This window comes from Electrona antarctica (genome assembly GCF_951216825.1).
Source record: "Electrona antarctica genome assembly, chromosome: 4".
Taxonomy (NCBI): domain Eukaryota; kingdom Metazoa; phylum Chordata; class Actinopteri; order Myctophiformes; family Myctophidae; genus Electrona; species Electrona antarctica.
This window is the reverse complement of record NC_136809.1, coordinates 14,901,981-14,917,715: the sequence shown is the minus strand read 5'-3', so window position 1 is coordinate 14,917,715 and position 15,735 is coordinate 14,901,981. Positions and strand designations below refer to the sequence as shown.

Sequence of the window (15,735 nt, the reverse complement as noted above, 5' to 3'; positions counted from 1 at the left end):
TAAGCCCATGGATTGTTACAACATGGAAAGGACTTCCTTCCTTATATTTTTAAACCTCAGAATTCACTTACGTAATATTTCTCTAAGTGAATTACTTACATTGAAGTAACTGTCAAGCAAATCCTGGATATGGCCACACATTTTTGAGGGGAACATACAGTAAATAAAAATCACACCCGTGTGAACTGAGTGGTGTAAGGTCTTATATAGACTGATCAGCTGTGGTCTGACGTAATGTCTGACGTAATGAAATCACACCTGTGTGAACTGGGTGACCATAGCAACCGTGCTCATTTTTTGAGCACAGACAGACAGACAGACAGACTAACAAAGCCAGTCGTAGGAGTGGTTTACACCACTCAAAAAAAAGGATGAAATTTGGACATACGATATGCAACGTCTATTCAGCTGTTGTATAATATACCAATATATGCCATGTGTCCAAGTTGCCTCACAATTCCAGAATGACTTCAGAGTGGTTTGAGGTTGTCAGTGTTGAACATGTGATTTGTGGTTGCTTAATAGTGTGAAACTACTCGGCAGCATTTAAAAACAATATGATAATACCATATATATATATATATATATATATATATATATATATATATATATATATATATATATATATATATATAGCCACTAAGTCTACTGACAAAATGACGCTAACTGCATGTTTGATTGTGTGCTGGGCAGGGCATTAAGCAACTAGTCGACTAGTTTACTAGTCGACTAGTAAATCCACTAGTATGAAATAACACTTTGAAGTTTTCCTCACAACAAATTTACCCCTAACCAGCTAAATGATCTCGAGTTGATAAATTATGACCACAAGCTGTACTTCAATCTCTTGTAAAAGCAGCTCATTTCTCACTTGGATGCATCAGGGGAAACGTTGAAGTTGACGGCTGCATACTGGACATCTTCTTGTCTCTGAGGTGGTTGGCTGTTGGAGTTGGTAGAACGATGGAAGTGGACGCTGCTGTAGTGAGGCTCATCCTGTGGGTTCTCCATGTGGAGCAGTGACAAGTGTTCTGGACACAGCTGAGATGTTCTCATACATAGGATCAGAGTGGGTCTGATGGGGAGACAGAACAGACAAGGTGTGTTTGGTGGGGTATGGAAGGTTCGTTCTTTTTCTTTAGATCGGGGTGCATACTTAGTTTAGACTAGTCATTGGTTAGACATAAGGTTGGTGAGGGGTGCGTTAAGACGACCGGATTAAGGTTGGTGAGGGGTGCCTTAAGGGTTGGGAGAGGGTTAAAGTTAGGTTTAGGTGTGCTGCCCCATGGGAGGTTAGGGTTAGGGTGAGGGTTTGAGATAGGTTGTACTGTAGGACTAATGACTGGTCTAACCAATGACTAGCCTCAACCACACTATTAAGACAAAATTGTTCTCTCTGTTCCGGGGGGGGGGGGGGGGGGGGGGGGGGGCAGAGCATCTCGCTGAGATTCACAGAACAGCTCTGCTCCATAGGGGGAGGAGGGCAGAACACACTCCATGGAGCAGAGCTGTTCTGTGAATCTCTGCGACTCCCATTGAAAATGAATTGAGAGCTGCTCTACACTAGGGTTGGGATTCGTTAGGATTTTAACGGTTCCGGATCCTTCCTGGATCCCTCTTAACGGTTCCGGTTCCTAACGGTTCCCTTAACGGATCCTAATATTATTTTTTCCCCTTTTTTTCTGACATAGATTATGCTTATATTATAACTAACCTAACCAAGTACATAATAAACACAAATTCATTAATTCAATTATTGAAAATGCACTTTACAATTATGAGGTGGCACTATTATTTAAACTTCACCACCACCTCCAGCAGCAGCTAGCCACCACAACAATATAATTGTTGCAATTTGTACTGTATATTGCAATTTGTACATTGCAATAATGATATTGTTTTGGTGACTAATGTTGTTATATGAAGTACCCCTTACCCTAATGGAAACAAGCCATAGTGCTTTCTTAGATTATAAAATCCTCTTAGCAGACCTTGTATTGAACTGTCAGGCTACGTTCCTGTGCTTTTTTCTGCAAACTGTTTATAAAGTAATCAATCTATGGAGGTATATGCACCTAAAGGCTGGGCTCTCAACAGTCACGCGATTAATTTAGAGCCAAATCAAAAGCAGTTGAGTTGCTTATAAGTTGTAAAAATACGTGCAGACAAATTGATTTGGCTCTATAGTTAACGTGATTCATAAAATATCAGACAGAAAGACGTCGAGTCATTGGCGTTCTAAATTAACACCATTGACAACAGTTGTACAATACGCCTAATGAAAAGCTCTGTAGACGTTAGTTTTCTAGCCTGGGGAAAGTAAACCAGCCTTGCATCATCCTCGTCCCCCGTCGGCTGTGGTGGAGCTGATTTTGAGATGTTTCTCAATGTGGACGTGGTACAAGTTGCAACAACCTTTGCAACTATAGCATCAAATGTATTGCACTTTGCGTGCTCAGCCTCAGTCATTTCCCTCTCTGTTAATATAACCACACTTTGGAGATCTCTTCGACATACTGTCCCACTGTCCCACTCGCTCCGCGGCGGTCGCTGAATGCACAGACAGAACAGTGGGCGTATCCTCCCAGACCTCACTCACTCACGTAGGTGGGGTGACGTCACCCCAGGCTCTGCTTGCATGCAAGCAGACACAGCGGAGCTAAATGACGACTGATGAGAACCGTTTGTGGAACCGTTAATAAAAAAACGATGGAACCGGCTCCGGATCCGCAATGTCGGAACCGGGTCTGAAATGGACCCGGTTCCGAATCCCAACCCTACTCTGCACCCCCCTCTCCCCCTGGAACAGAGAGAACGATTTTGTCTTAATAGTGTGATTGAGGCCTCACACTCACACCCACAAGACACACTGCACTTTGGGGTCCTCTAAATCTGTAAATACCTGGCCACTTTGTGCTGGGTCAGTGCGGGAGACGGAGTCCTGAGTTTTCTTCCTATATTGAACCAGTAAGGAATTCATTACACTAAAAAATTACTATCAATAAAAACAGAAGTCTCCACTTGTAGAAATATTACTTCTATAATATTTTATTTTACCCTAATGTCCACAGGAAGGCCAGAAAGACGAGGCTGATCACTACAGTGATTCCTATAGCTGCATTCCTAACTGCTGCTGATTGAGAGAATTGTACTACAGATACAAATATAGAGAGAAACATCAATTGTTACTGTGCAAAAATATATTTAAAATATATTTTTTAATAATTATGAAATAAAAAAAGATTGTACAGAGATTAACATTATTTCACAGGATCAAATTTCAAATTGAAATTTCAAAAAGCTCTACTCACGTGTGACAGTGAGAGTTTCTTCGGGACTTCTGAGCTCCTCGTGACCTTTGACAGCACAGGAGTATTCTCCTGCATGCTGACTGCTGACTGGGTCTAGAACCACATAGTTCTGTTGGCTCTGATTCTGGGTTACACTGTTCTGGTACCACATGTAGGTGGGGTTGTCAGTCAGAGGACAGCTGCTGCTACACACCAGTGTCACTCTCTGTCCCTCTGTTGCATCGGCAGCCGGAGTTATCTTCAATTTCAGGGCTGAAGATCAAATTGTTACTTGTTGTTATGGTGGGCTTGTCAAACTATAAATTCATTGTTTTTATAAGTAAAAGAAACATTGGGTACAAAGACTTCATAAAAAATCTACCTGTCACATAAATGTTCACTCCAGGATAACTACCATATTTATCTCTATTTGTGTGAATTCTGAATTTGTATTCAGCTGAGTCACTCTCTGTCAGGTTTTTTACTGTCAGGATGCTATCTCCTGACAGTAGATGCAGCTTCCGTCCGAATTCCAAACGGCCTTCATAGCTTGGTTCCTCAGTCAGTTTGGTTGGATTCAATAAATCAGATGACGTGAACCAGTATGCATCTTTCAGCTGATGACCAGCGGGGTATGAAAACATACAGGAAATGTTCACTGATGAGCCGATCAGAGCACAGATTGTCTGTTTCATATAATTCACTCTCCAGCAGCTGGAACCCGGAACACCTGAAATACAGACAGTCAATAGGGATGTAAGAAAATCAAAAGTATATTGACATATCCATTGCCTAGAATGAATATAGTAATTATTTCAAGTTAACAGTTTGATTCATACTCACACACTGAATGAGAGCGGATATCCTCTTGGCCTCGTACAACACAGTAATAACTGTCAATAGAAGCTCTATTAACATTGTACTGCTGATCTCTGCCACTGTAGTCTCCATTCCTGTACCACAGGAAGGTGTTTTTTGGGTCTATACAACTCGTACTACAGGTCAGTTTCACAGTACTTTTAGTGACAGTCTTCTCTTCTTCAACTTTCAAATCTGTTGAGATATATAGAGATGTATATATACATACTGTAGTAGGTCATCAAGTTGACAGGTGATAGCAAAGATTCCTCAAAGATTGCCAAATCTTTGAAGATCTTGTCAAATGTTATACATTATCGTGATTTTACAACAAGCTTGACTTTTAGCAGCCATGTTTTATATTTCCACTACAGACTTTACAGCATGACTAAATATATACAAAAATAAAATAAGCAATTTACTAATGTTAGCTGGGCAATTAGATTGAGTTGAGCAATTGAAGTTTGATTCAGTAGAATGCTGGCTTTTTCTTAATGAAATGAATAAATAATAATATCAATGAATGTAGTGTGGTCGGTAATGTAATGTAGAGCCTTTAGAGAAACATACCATTGTAAACAACTAATAACGAGTATAAAAAATATCTCTAACCTCTAAAGTATGTGATGGAACAGGGGTTATTCACCATTGACTTAGGACACATTCTCCCATCAGTGTAGGTCATTCTAAAGCATCTTGGATCGACAGAATCTGGGAGAAATAAATTACATGCAGTCACTGAATTGAATGAGAGAAGCAAATATATAAACTGTTATTGTAAACCACTGGGCAGAATACTTAAAAAAAGTGAAATAGTATGATTTATTACAATGAAAGTTTGATTTTGTTAGCTAGCCTTTTAGCTACCTAATGTATCTCCAAACTATAATAAACAGCCATACAGTATCTCCATTGTGAACAGATGTGATAATGTCACCACTCACTGACTGAAACATCGGGGGCTTTGAGAGCTTCATGACCTTTAACAGCACAGGAGTAGATCACTTCTTCCTCACTGTTGACAGGGAGTTGGTACCAGGGAGACGAGTCCTCATAGAGGAACTGGCCATTCTTATACCACATGTAGGTGTGCCTGTCTGCTAAATGCCTGTCAGTCAGAGGACAGCTGGTATTGCAGTTCAAAATCACTCCCTGTCCCTCTCTCAACAGACCGAGTATCACATTCACCTGTAGGTCTAAGCTCACATTTTTAGACATATTCATTAGAAATGTACATCAATGACCATTTTATTATGGTTATTAAATTAACACATTTCCGTCTTCGCACTACCGTACCTGTGACATGGAGACTAAAGTGTGAAATATCATTGGAGTCCGTGGCCGTGCACTGGTATGTATTTGCATCACTCTTTCGCACTTCATTGATTCTTTGAATTGATTGGCTTTCTGGAGTATTCTCTATATGACCTGTAACATCAGACGACTGTTTAAAATTGAACAGTTCTTTAAATAGTCCAGCATATCAGTTTGTGTTTGATGATGTGTAATGTGTACCTGAGCATGGTAGATCTACTGAGGATCCCTTCAAAACACACATTTGTTTTGCTTCTCCCAGAATTCCTGACACACAATACATTACTTTATAAGAACATTAGGGCAGGATTTTCTTAAAGTCATGATTACAGGACATCAAACCATGACATCACATCAAAGTCTGCAGTATAACAGGTGATGTGGCAAGCGAAGGAAAGTTTGTCATCATATGTAAGTGTAGCATAATTTATTTTTATAGTAAGACTTTCTATGCATCCACACATCCAACGCATTATAATCTGTGTATAACACTGTATAAAGGTAAGGTTCAAGTATTATAATATTTCATAATTGCTGAACACTCACAGACATCCTTTTGCAAGGATCATATCTGTAATGTTAATGTATTATAATCACTGTGATTATAAGTCAATATAAGTGGTGAGTGCGTGCTATAAGTACAGTATGTTCATGAAGCATTATAGACATGGGATGCATAGAAAGATGATTTAAGAAGACTGAAGGTTGTGTTAATTTACTGTTCCCAGATTATGCTAAATTAAATGCTAAATTTACAAAGTCGTTAATTCATCCATATCACCTTTAAACCTGTTACATGACCTTGCTACTTGACTTATCAGTTACTGGCATGATCGTACAGTATACTGCTTATTAAATGTTTTAAGTCTTTGCATTTAACCTTACTGTGCATTTCAATTACTGTTTAATTGCTTACTTTCCTACAATGTTAATATTAACAAACCATTGAATCCCTTACAAGCTTTGTTTGTACAAGCTTAGCATGCTGGTAACTCATTGTGACAATAGCATAGACGCCATTAAATAATAGCGACAATTTAACAACATATTCACAATACATTTGACTACACATTCCTACCTGAAACAGATAGGAGCAAAGTCACAAACACGCATCCAGTTCCAGACAACAGCATGACTGGACGGGTCCTTGTTGATTGATTGATTGATTAATTACTTTATTAGTCAGATTTGTAAACAGTAAACAGTACAGTTAGACATGAGAAGGTTAAAAAAAGGATAAAATAAAGTCCTGGGGACTTATTTCCATTGTGGTCCTATGTACTATTCAATTAATCAGCATACATACTAACACAATAATACAACTATAGAAAGATGACCGACCGAGTAACAACTTGTTCATGGAATTCACACATAAAACACTGACAGCACATTACTTACTGAGAAAGGATTTGTTGACGTTATGCCAGTTGACACACGCCTCTTTGTATTAAGCCCATGGATTGTTACAACATGGAAAGGACTTCCTTCCTCGTTATATTTTTAAACCTCAGAATTCACTTACGTAATATTTCTCTAAGTGAATTACTTACATTGAAGTAACTGTCAAGCAAATCCTGGATCAACTATATGGCCACACATTTTTGAGGGGAACATACAGTAAAAAAAGGATGAAATTTGGACATACAATCGTCCTGCCTGACAGTGATGATATGCAACGTCTATTCAGCTGTTGTATAATATACCAATATATGCCATGTGTCCAAGTTGCCTCACAATTCCAGAATGACTTCAGAGTGGTTTGAGGTTGTCAGTGTTGAACATGTGATCTGTGGTTGCTTAATAGTGTGAAACTACTCGGCAGCATTTAAAAACAATATGATAATACCATATAATATATATATATATATATATAGCCACTAAGTCTACTGACAAAATGACGCTAACTGTATGTTTGATTGTGTGCTGGCCGTTCTGCAGTGGTACATATCACTTTAGAATAGACTGATTCCACTCAATGCAATTTTAAACCCTACTTGCAAAATGGCCACAGGCAGTTGGTATGACGACAACAACAAACAATTTGACCATGAAGAGAAGAGACTTTTTTGTATCAATTAAATATTACTCAACATGCCCATATGACATAAAATGTGTAATTTCTGCCAACATATTTTTTTTATATACAGTATTATCTTTTTTTTTAAATGAAAAACAAGTGAATTATCATGAGTAAACCAACAATTTGGAATGGGTGAAATGCTCCATCCATCTCTTTGTCTGCTTATTTTGAGTCGGTTCGCAGGTAGCTGTTCCTGCAGAGAATCACAGACTTCCCATTCCCAGGTGACATCAGTCAGTTCTAACTGGGGGTTCTGAGGTGCTGCCAGGCCAGTGTAATTCCCCACATGTGGTTCTTGGTGTTGTTCTCTTCCTATAGGGCAGGCCTGGAAAACGTCCTAGAGTTGGTGACAAGGAATAATAATAATAATAAAACTTTATTTGTATAGCACCTTTCATGACATGAAATGCAGCTCAAAGTGCTTTACACAAAAAAGAAAAGAAAGGCAGGGCATAAACAATACAGTGAGGACATGAATAACATTTTTTTAAAAAGACAAATAAATCAATTAAAAGCAAGGGTGTAGAAGTGGGTCTTGAGCTGAGCTTTAAAAATGTCTACAGAGGCTGCCTGTCGAAGGTACAGTGGGAGTTTGTTCCACGCCGTCGGCCCGTAGAAGCAAAAAGCTGCTTCCCCGTATTTTTTAGTTGCCATTTTTTTAGGCAAAGCGAGCAGGCCAGCAGTGGAAGACCTCAGGGGGCGGTTTGGGACATATTTCGGCAGGCAGTCATGTAGGTAGGAAGGTGCGAGACCATTGAGAGCTTTATAAACAAGTAAAATAATTTAAAAATCAATCCTAAAAACAACCGGAAGCCAGTGCAATGAGGCCAAGACTGGAGTAATATGTTCTCTCATCTTAGTTCTAGTTAAGACTCTGGCTGCTGCATTTTGGACAAGTTGTAATCTGTCAGTTGATTTCTTAGGCAATCCAGAAAAAAGTGCATTGCAGTAATCAAGCCGAGAAAAAACAAAGACGTGGATTAGCGTTTTTCTAAGGCACAGAGATCATCTGGAGCTACAGAAAGATATAGTTGGGTATCATCAGCATAGAAATGAAAATTGACTCCGTGATTATTAATGAGTTCTCCCAATGGCAGTATGTACAGGGAGAATAACAGAGGACCAAGAATCGAGCCCTGTGGAATACCAGAACCGATGTTGTGTTTGTCTGAGTCAAACTCAGCTAGATTGACAAAATAGCTTCTGTTTGTTAGGTAGGAGGAAAACCAGGACAGGGCCGTGCCAGACAGGCCTATCCAGTTCTCCAGACGCTGTATTAAAATTGAATGGTCAATCGTGTCAAATGCAGCCGTTAGATCTAGAAGTAAAAGAACGGAAACATGTTTCTTGTCAGCAGACACCCTAAGATCATTAATTACTTTTACAAGTGCTGTTTCTGTGCTGTGGCCTTTCCTAAAGCCAGATTGGAATTTGTTATGCACATTGTTGTTCTGTAGAAACACATCCAATTGATGAAAGATGCATTTTTCTAAAACCTTGCCCAGAAAGGGCAGATTGGAAATGGGTCGGTAGTTACCCAGCACAGAGGGATCAAGATTGTGTTTCTTGAGTAAGGGCCTAACTACAGCCGTCTTCAGTGAGTCTGGAAAGACGCCTGATTGTAGAGAGCTGTTTACAATTTTTAGGATATCTCCAATCACACTGTCTAAAACCTCTTTGAGAAAGGTGGTGGGAATTGTGTCCAATGAACAGGAGGATGATGTCATCTGAGATATGGTTTTTCGGAGTTCGTCTTCATCAATTGTACAGAAAGACAATAGGCTCCCCCTGGAGAGATCAACCCTGGCACCATTAGCTGCTGTTTGAGGGCTTGAGCTAGCAGCAGCACCATTCATAATATCAGCTCTAATGTTACAAATTTTGTTATCAAAAAAGCATGCAAACTCATTACACTTAGCTTTAGAAGCCGGGAACGACTGCTTGTAGGACTGGGGGGGGGTTTAAAAGTCGTTCAATGGTAGAGAATAAGACTCTGGCATTTTTCTTGTTCTCATTAATAATGCCAGAGAAATAAGCCTGCCTTGCCAGACGCAGGGCTTTGTTATAGGCGACTGTTGACTTTTTAAGAATCTCTAGGTGGATGGTGAGTTTGTTTTTTCTCCAAGCTCGCTCAGCTATACGACAATCTTGCTTCAGTGAACGTGTATGCTCATTTATCCAGGGTGTTACTCTGGTGTTCTGTTTCTTTTTAGTTTTCATAGGAGCCACTATGTCAAGAGCTGACTCTAGTTTAAGATTAAACATTTGGACCATATCATTCACTGGGGGAGTATCGGATAGGGGGGGCCCAGATGACGAGAGAACTCGTTGGCTGCAGATGAGCTAAAAAAACGCTTTTTTATAGTATATTCAGTCATATTAAAACACAGCAAATAGTGGTCTGATAGCTCAGGCATTTCAACAGTGATGTTCAGACCTCTAGAAATCACCAGGTCCAGAGTGTGCCCCTGTTTATGTGTAGGCCCAACAACATGTTGGATGAACTCAAAGGAGTGCAATAACTCTAAGAAACCCAGAGCCACCGCATTTGAAGCATCGTCCAGGTGTAGATTAAGATCACCTGAGATAAGAGTTCTGTTAGTGGAACAGATAGATAAAAGTTCTGATATTTCTGTTAGAAATACAGCTTTGCTGCACTTTGGAGGACAATAAATGCTGATCATTGGGATAGAGGACTGACCCTGCAGTATTGTGGCCTGGTATTCAAAGGATAAAAAGCTGCCGAGAGTCAGAGCCTTGAATTTTAAAGTGTCTGAAAAAATTATTGCCAGTCCACCTCCTTTCTTAGCCTCGCGAACAGAGTGGATGAAACTGTAGTTTGCGGGACAGGCTGGCGCTAGGAGAACAGCTCCATCCGAAATGAAATTAAATGAAATCTATATTTACCCAGGGTATCTGGGCTAAGCTCAAGAACTTGTTTCCAGCCAGGCCCTGCTCATAGAACACATTTCATCGTAGTGGTTCAATGCCTTGTTCAAGGGCACTTCAGCGGTGGTAATTTTTTAACGTGTCGGACGGCTGATTCGAACTAGGAACCTTCCGGTATCAAGACCGCGCCGCTATCCGTTCGGCCACCGCTGCCACAAGCCATGCCAAGCCATGTCTCTGTTAGAAAGATAATATCTAGCTTCTCTTTACATATTATATCATTTACAGAGGAGGACTTATTTGTTAATGACCTGATGTTAAACAAGGCAAGGTTTAGCTTGTTATCAGATTTTTGGGGACTGTGATGCCTGTGAGGTACATTAACCAAGCAGCATTCTCTCTTCAGGCTACTCCTTGTCTTGGACAATCTATTTGAAATAACAGTGGAAATGTTGTGAACCTCAACCTGTACGGTGATTGAAACACCAGGCTTTCTAGAAGCAAGGGGTCCATACATGTTTGTTGCTACGCATAATGGACCCTGTTCATATCAGTGATCAAATGTATTTGATCACTGATAGGAAGCATCCTTCCTAGCTGCCGGAACCACCAGAACAACTGACTGCTTTCTATACAAAGGAGCAGCGGCTCTACTCAGAGTATCTCACTGAGTCGTAGATACTTGAACTCCTTCACTTGGGGAAAGGACTCATTCACTACCTGTAGTGGACAATCCACTGGTTTCCTGTTGAGATCCATGGCCTCAGATTTAGAGCCTGAATTTTCATTTGTCTGAATTGCCAGAAGAATTATTTTTTGAGTGGTGCAACCACTCCCTTACGGAGCTATGTGTGTGAGTGGGTGGCTGGCTGGGTCTGAGCACAAAATGATGATTTCGGGTGTGCCAGTACAGTACAGTGACAGTACAGTACAGTAGAGGGTACACAGTGTAGGGACCCCCACACAGTAACTGTCATTTCTCAACCGTTTCGGATGCGGGGTGGCACGCCGGAACTGGCCCGCCCCCCTGGGCGTGTTCCTGGGGGTCTGGATGTTCTAGGGACCCCCCGGGGACCCCCACATGGTAACTCTGTCATTTCTGTACCGCTTCGGACGCGGACTGTACCGCTTCGGACGCGGGGTGGCTCGCGGCACCCTGGATGCGTTCCCGTGGGTCTGGAACTTCCGGGGACCCCCACACGGAGTTGCACCACTCACTTCACACGGGTGTGATTATTCAGTGTCCGTGGCTTGCAATTCAGGGGCTGGAGGGAGGCTATCTAATCCTAGCTATGATTTGCTGATTTGTTCAGGTGCATCTGGATAACTATCAATGGAGATGTGCTGAAATGTGATGGCATCCATCACATGGGAAGTTGTTCTGCACACAAAGGTTGTGACTTGTATGTTTTCACACGCTGTGTGCTTAACTGTGCTGTACAACTGTAGCCTGGTTAAACCAGACCGAATCAGCCGTTGGCAAAAAAAAGTTGCCTACCAGCGGATTACGGTCTGGCGAGGCTCAGTAGCACGCCTCTTTCCTACAGCAGAGAACAGGTCGGACCAATCGGGACACGGTATGCAATATAGGCGGGCTTTGGTACAGTGACGTTCAATGCTTGTGACCTTTGACTGACAGTAGCTCTGACCAATTGCGTCGAAGAGAAAATGTTCCCCGGGAAATGAAATCCAAGTGGAGCCAGCCCAGACTGATATACCGCGACAGTGTTGTGTGATATTAGTCTGGCTTATTAGCCAGGCTAGTACAACTGGGCATGAGGACTACAAGAGAAAAAAAGCAATTCATTACACATTTTTGTAGGGGTGAAGCTTACAATAAAAGCTTTGATTGAGTAAAATAAAACGCCAGCAGCAGCATCTTGTTGACAACATAGCCCTCACTCCATAGAACACGGTCCAACCCTCTCCAGCATATCCTATGTCCTCTTCAGTCCTAAGAACTGACTGTATATTAGCTCCTTTTAACCATTTTACACAGATGGTTAGACATTTTACACATTTTTCATACTCAAACTCAGAGTAATATCGCTAAATAGTATAAAGAATGAGATAGCAAGATAGCAGATGTTACTTTCTACAATGGATGGAAGATTACTGTACAATAAATTAAAATATGAAATAACACTTTGAAGTTTTCCTCACAACAAATTTACCCCTAACCAGCTAAATTATCTCGAGTTGATAGATTATGACCACAAGCTGTACTTCAATCTCTTGTAAAAGCAGGTTATTCTCATTTCTCACTTGGATGCATCAGGGGAAACGTTGAAGTTGACGGCTGCATACTGGACATCTTCTTGTCTCTGAGGTGGTTGGCTGTTGGAGTTGGTAGAACGATGGAAGTGGACGCTGCTGTAGTGAGGCTCATCCTGTGGTTCTGTGGGTTCTCCATGTGGAGCAGTGACAAGTGTTCTGGACACAGCTGAGATGTTGTCATACATAGGATCAGAGTGGGTCTGATGGGGAGACAGAACAGACAAGGTGTGTTTGGTGGGGTATGGAAGGTTTGTTCTTTTTCTTTAGATCGGGGTGCATACTTAGTTTAGACTAGTCATTGGTTAGACATAAGGTTGGTGAGGGGTGCGTTAAGACGACCGGATTAAGGTTGGTGAGGGGTGCGTTAAAACGACCGGATTAAGGTTGGTGAGGGGTGCGTTAAAACGACCGGATTAAGGTTGGTGAGGGGTGTCTTAAGGGTTGGGAGAGGGTTAAAGTTAGGTTTAGGTGTGCTGCCCCATGGGAGGTTAGGGTTAGGGTGAGGGTTTGAGATAGGTTGTACTGTAGGACTAATGACTGGTCTAACCAATGACTAGTCTAAACTAGATCTCTCTCTGAGGCCTCAACCACACTATTAAGACAAAATTGTTCTCTCTGTTCCGGGGGGAGAGGGGGGGGGGGGGGGGGGGCAGAGCAGCTCGCTGAGATTCACAGAACAGCTCTGCTCCATAGGGGGAGGAGGGCAGAACACACTCCATGGAGCAGAGCTGTTCTGTGAATCTCTGCGACTCCAATTGAAAATGAATTGCGAGCTGCTCTGCGCCCCCCTCTCCCCCTGGAACAGAGAGAACGATTTTGTCTTAATAGTGTGATTGAGGCCTCACATTCACACCCACAAGACACACTGCACTTTGGGGTCCTCTAAATCTGTAAATACCTGGCCACTTTGTGTTGTGTCAGTGCGGGAGTCCTGAGTTTTCTTCCTATATATTGAACCAGTAAGGAATTCATTACACAAAAAAATTACTATCAATAAAAACAGAAGTCTCCACTTGTAGAAATATTACTTCTATAATATTTTATTTTACCTTAATGTCCACAGGCAGGCCAGAAAGACGAGGCTGAGGCAAACTACAGTGATTCCTATAGCTGCATTCTTAACTGCTGATGATTGAGAGAATTGTTCTACAGATACAAATATAGAGAGAAACATCAATTGTTACTGTGCAAAAATATATTTAAAATACATTTTTAATAATTATGAAAAAAAAAAAAAAAAAGATTGTACAGAGATTAACATTATTTCCCGGGATCAAATTTCAAATTGAAATTGCAAAAAGCTCTACTCACGTGTGACAGTGAGAGTTTCTTCAGGACTTCTGAGCTCCTCGTGACCTTTGACAGCACAGGAGTATTCTCCTGCATCCTGACTGCTGACTGGGTCTAGAACCACATAGTTCTGTTGGCTCTGTTTCTGGGTTACACTGTTCTGGTACCACCTGTAGGTGGGGTTGTCAGTCAGAGGACAGCTACTGCTACACACCAGTGTCACTCTCTGTCCCTCTGTTGTATTGGCAGCAGGAATCATCTTCAATGTAAGGCCTGAAAGAAAGTTATAATGTCATTATGTTATGGCAGGCTTGTCCAAGTAGTCAAATCATTGTTTTGACACTAAAGACTACAATTGAAAGAAGAAAGTACAAGACATGATCAAAAGTCTACCTGTTACGTGTATTTTCACTCCAGGTAGACCAGATATTTTTCCTTGTAGCTTATTTGTGAGAAATCTGAATATGTATTCAGATGAGTCTCTCTCTGTCAGGTTATTGATCGTCAGGGTGTGATGGTTCTTTGTCTGTCCAGAGAACTTCACACGATGTTCATAGTTAGGGTCCTTGGTCAGACTACGTAAGTTTGTCGTATACCAGTATGTGTTGGTGTCACTGTCTACCAGCACATAACCAGGTGGGTATGAATAATTACATGATATGTTCACTGATGAGCCGATCAGAGCACAGATTCTATGTTTCATATAATTCACTCTCCAGCAGCTTTCACCTTGAACACCTGAAATAGACAATATGCATAGGAAACTGAGATTATGGATTCAAGAACATGTTAAATTCTGAACATGTAAATGATAAGTGACATACCTATTATGCAGCATGAATATAGTATTTATTTCAAGTAAACAGACTGATTCATACTCACACACTGAAGGAGAGAGGAGATCCTTTTGGTCTTGTACAACACAATAATAACCATCATCATCAGACTTTCCATAAACAGTGTGTTTCTGATCAGTGGCACTGGCAACATAATCTCTCTTCCTGTACCACTGGAAGGTGGGTTTGAGGTTTGTCAGAGAACAAGTGGTTCTGCAGGTCAGCTGCACTTTCACTGCATTAATGGCAGTCACTTTGACATGCAGATCTGTTGAGAAGAAGTACATACAGTCATACAGTAGTTCATCAGTAATGTTGGTTGAACAATTGTTTTGCTGTGACTAGTGATGTCGCAAAGACTCCTCAATCAAAAAGATGCCCACACATAACATTGGACCCGGTCTCTGTCATAAATACATTATTTTGTGATTTTAGAAAAGACATCATGCTTAACTATTAGCAGCCATGTGGCCTTTATGGAAAAGTGACACCCTTCATCCCTAGGCCTAGGGGAACACAACAGTGTAAATCGCTAACTGGACTAAACAAATATAATGTGTCTAACCTCTAAAGAATGTGATGGAACAGTTATTCATCAATGACTTAGGACACATTCTCCCATCAGCATAGGTCATTCTAAAGCAGCTTGGATCGACAGAATCTTGGAGAAAAAAATCACATGCAATCACTGAAATGACACACGTACATGTAAACCATTATAAACCATTAATTTATTAAAATAAAATATATATTTAGTTAGATATCTAGTATCTACCTCAAACTATATTAATAAACAGCAATAGGCCTACAGTATCTCCATTGTGAACAGATGTGATAATGTCACCACTCACTGACTGAAACATTAGGGGCTTTGAGAGCTTCATGACCTTTAACAGCACAG

General features: G+C 40.9%; 2 protein-coding genes and 1 long non-coding RNA gene across 3 annotated transcripts; all 3 read right to left on the bottom strand.

Moving 5' to 3' along the window:
- Window positions 1-880: 880 nt before the first annotated feature.
- LOC306921949 (uncharacterized protein) lies at window positions 881-3,782 on the bottom strand. The gene is made up of 5 exons (XM_079499291.1): window positions 3,673-3,782; window positions 3,312-3,563; window positions 3,058-3,151; window positions 2,903-2,954; window positions 881-1,075 (listed from the first exon to the last, which is right to left on the bottom strand). The coding sequence occupies exons 2-5, from the start codon at window positions 3,460-3,462 to the stop codon at window positions 992-994; spliced, it is 381 nt and encodes a 126-aa protein (XP_079355417.1). The 5' UTR covers window positions 3,463-3,563; window positions 3,673-3,782; the 3' UTR covers window positions 881-991.
- A 99-nt stretch (window positions 3,783-3,881) lies between these two features.
- On the bottom strand, window positions 3,882-4,900 carry LOC306921951. The gene is made up of 3 exons (XR_013789868.1): window positions 4,761-4,900; window positions 4,134-4,343; window positions 3,882-4,020 (listed from the first exon to the last, which is right to left on the bottom strand). It is a non-coding gene; the product is annotated as an uncharacterized lncRNA (long non-coding RNA).
- Window positions 4,901-6,678: 1,778 nt separating this feature from the next.
- Window positions 6,679-15,704, bottom strand: LOC306921561 (uncharacterized protein). Its single transcript, XM_079498739.1, has 9 exons — window positions 15,686-15,704; window positions 15,400-15,495; window positions 14,881-15,102; window positions 14,392-14,736; window positions 14,020-14,271; window positions 13,758-13,854; window positions 13,607-13,652; window positions 12,697-12,908; window positions 6,679-7,879 (listed from the first exon to the last, which is right to left on the bottom strand). Exons 2-9 carry the CDS (start codon window positions 15,467-15,469, stop codon window positions 7,855-7,857), a joined length of 1,269 nt encoding a protein of 422 aa, XP_079354865.1. The 5' UTR covers window positions 15,470-15,495; window positions 15,686-15,704; the 3' UTR covers window positions 6,679-7,854.
- Window positions 15,705-15,735: the final 31 nt, after the last annotated feature.

What these genes read in the sequence shown, in the direction of transcription:
- LOC306921949 (XM_079499291.1), bottom strand. Translation starts at nt 3,462, where the DNA reads ATGTGGTACCAGAACAGTGTAACCCAGAATCAGAGCCAACAGAACTAT. An exon ending in AGAAACTCTCACTGTCACAC is followed by an intron (nt 3,152 to 3,311) that starts GTGAGTAGAGCT and finishes TTGTATCTGTAG; the next exon opens with TACAATTCTCTCAATCAGCA. An exon ending in ACCCAGCACAAAGTGGCCAG is followed by an intron (nt 1,076 to 2,902) that starts GTATTTACAGAT and finishes TCTCCCCATCAG; the next exon opens with ACCCACTCTGATCCTATGTA.
- LOC306921561 (XM_079498739.1), bottom strand. Translation starts at nt 15,469, where the DNA reads ATGACCTATGCTGATGGGAGAATGTGTCCTAAGTCATTGATGAATAAC. An exon ending in AGAAACTCTCACTGTCACAC is followed by an intron (nt 13,855 to 14,019) that starts GTGAGTAGAGCT and finishes TTGTATCTGTAG; the next exon opens with AACAATTCTCTCAATCATCA. An exon ending in GCCTGCCTGTGGACATTAAG is followed by an intron (nt 13,653 to 13,757) that starts GTAAAATAAAAT and finishes TTCAATATATAG; the next exon opens with GAAGAAAACTCAGGACTCCC.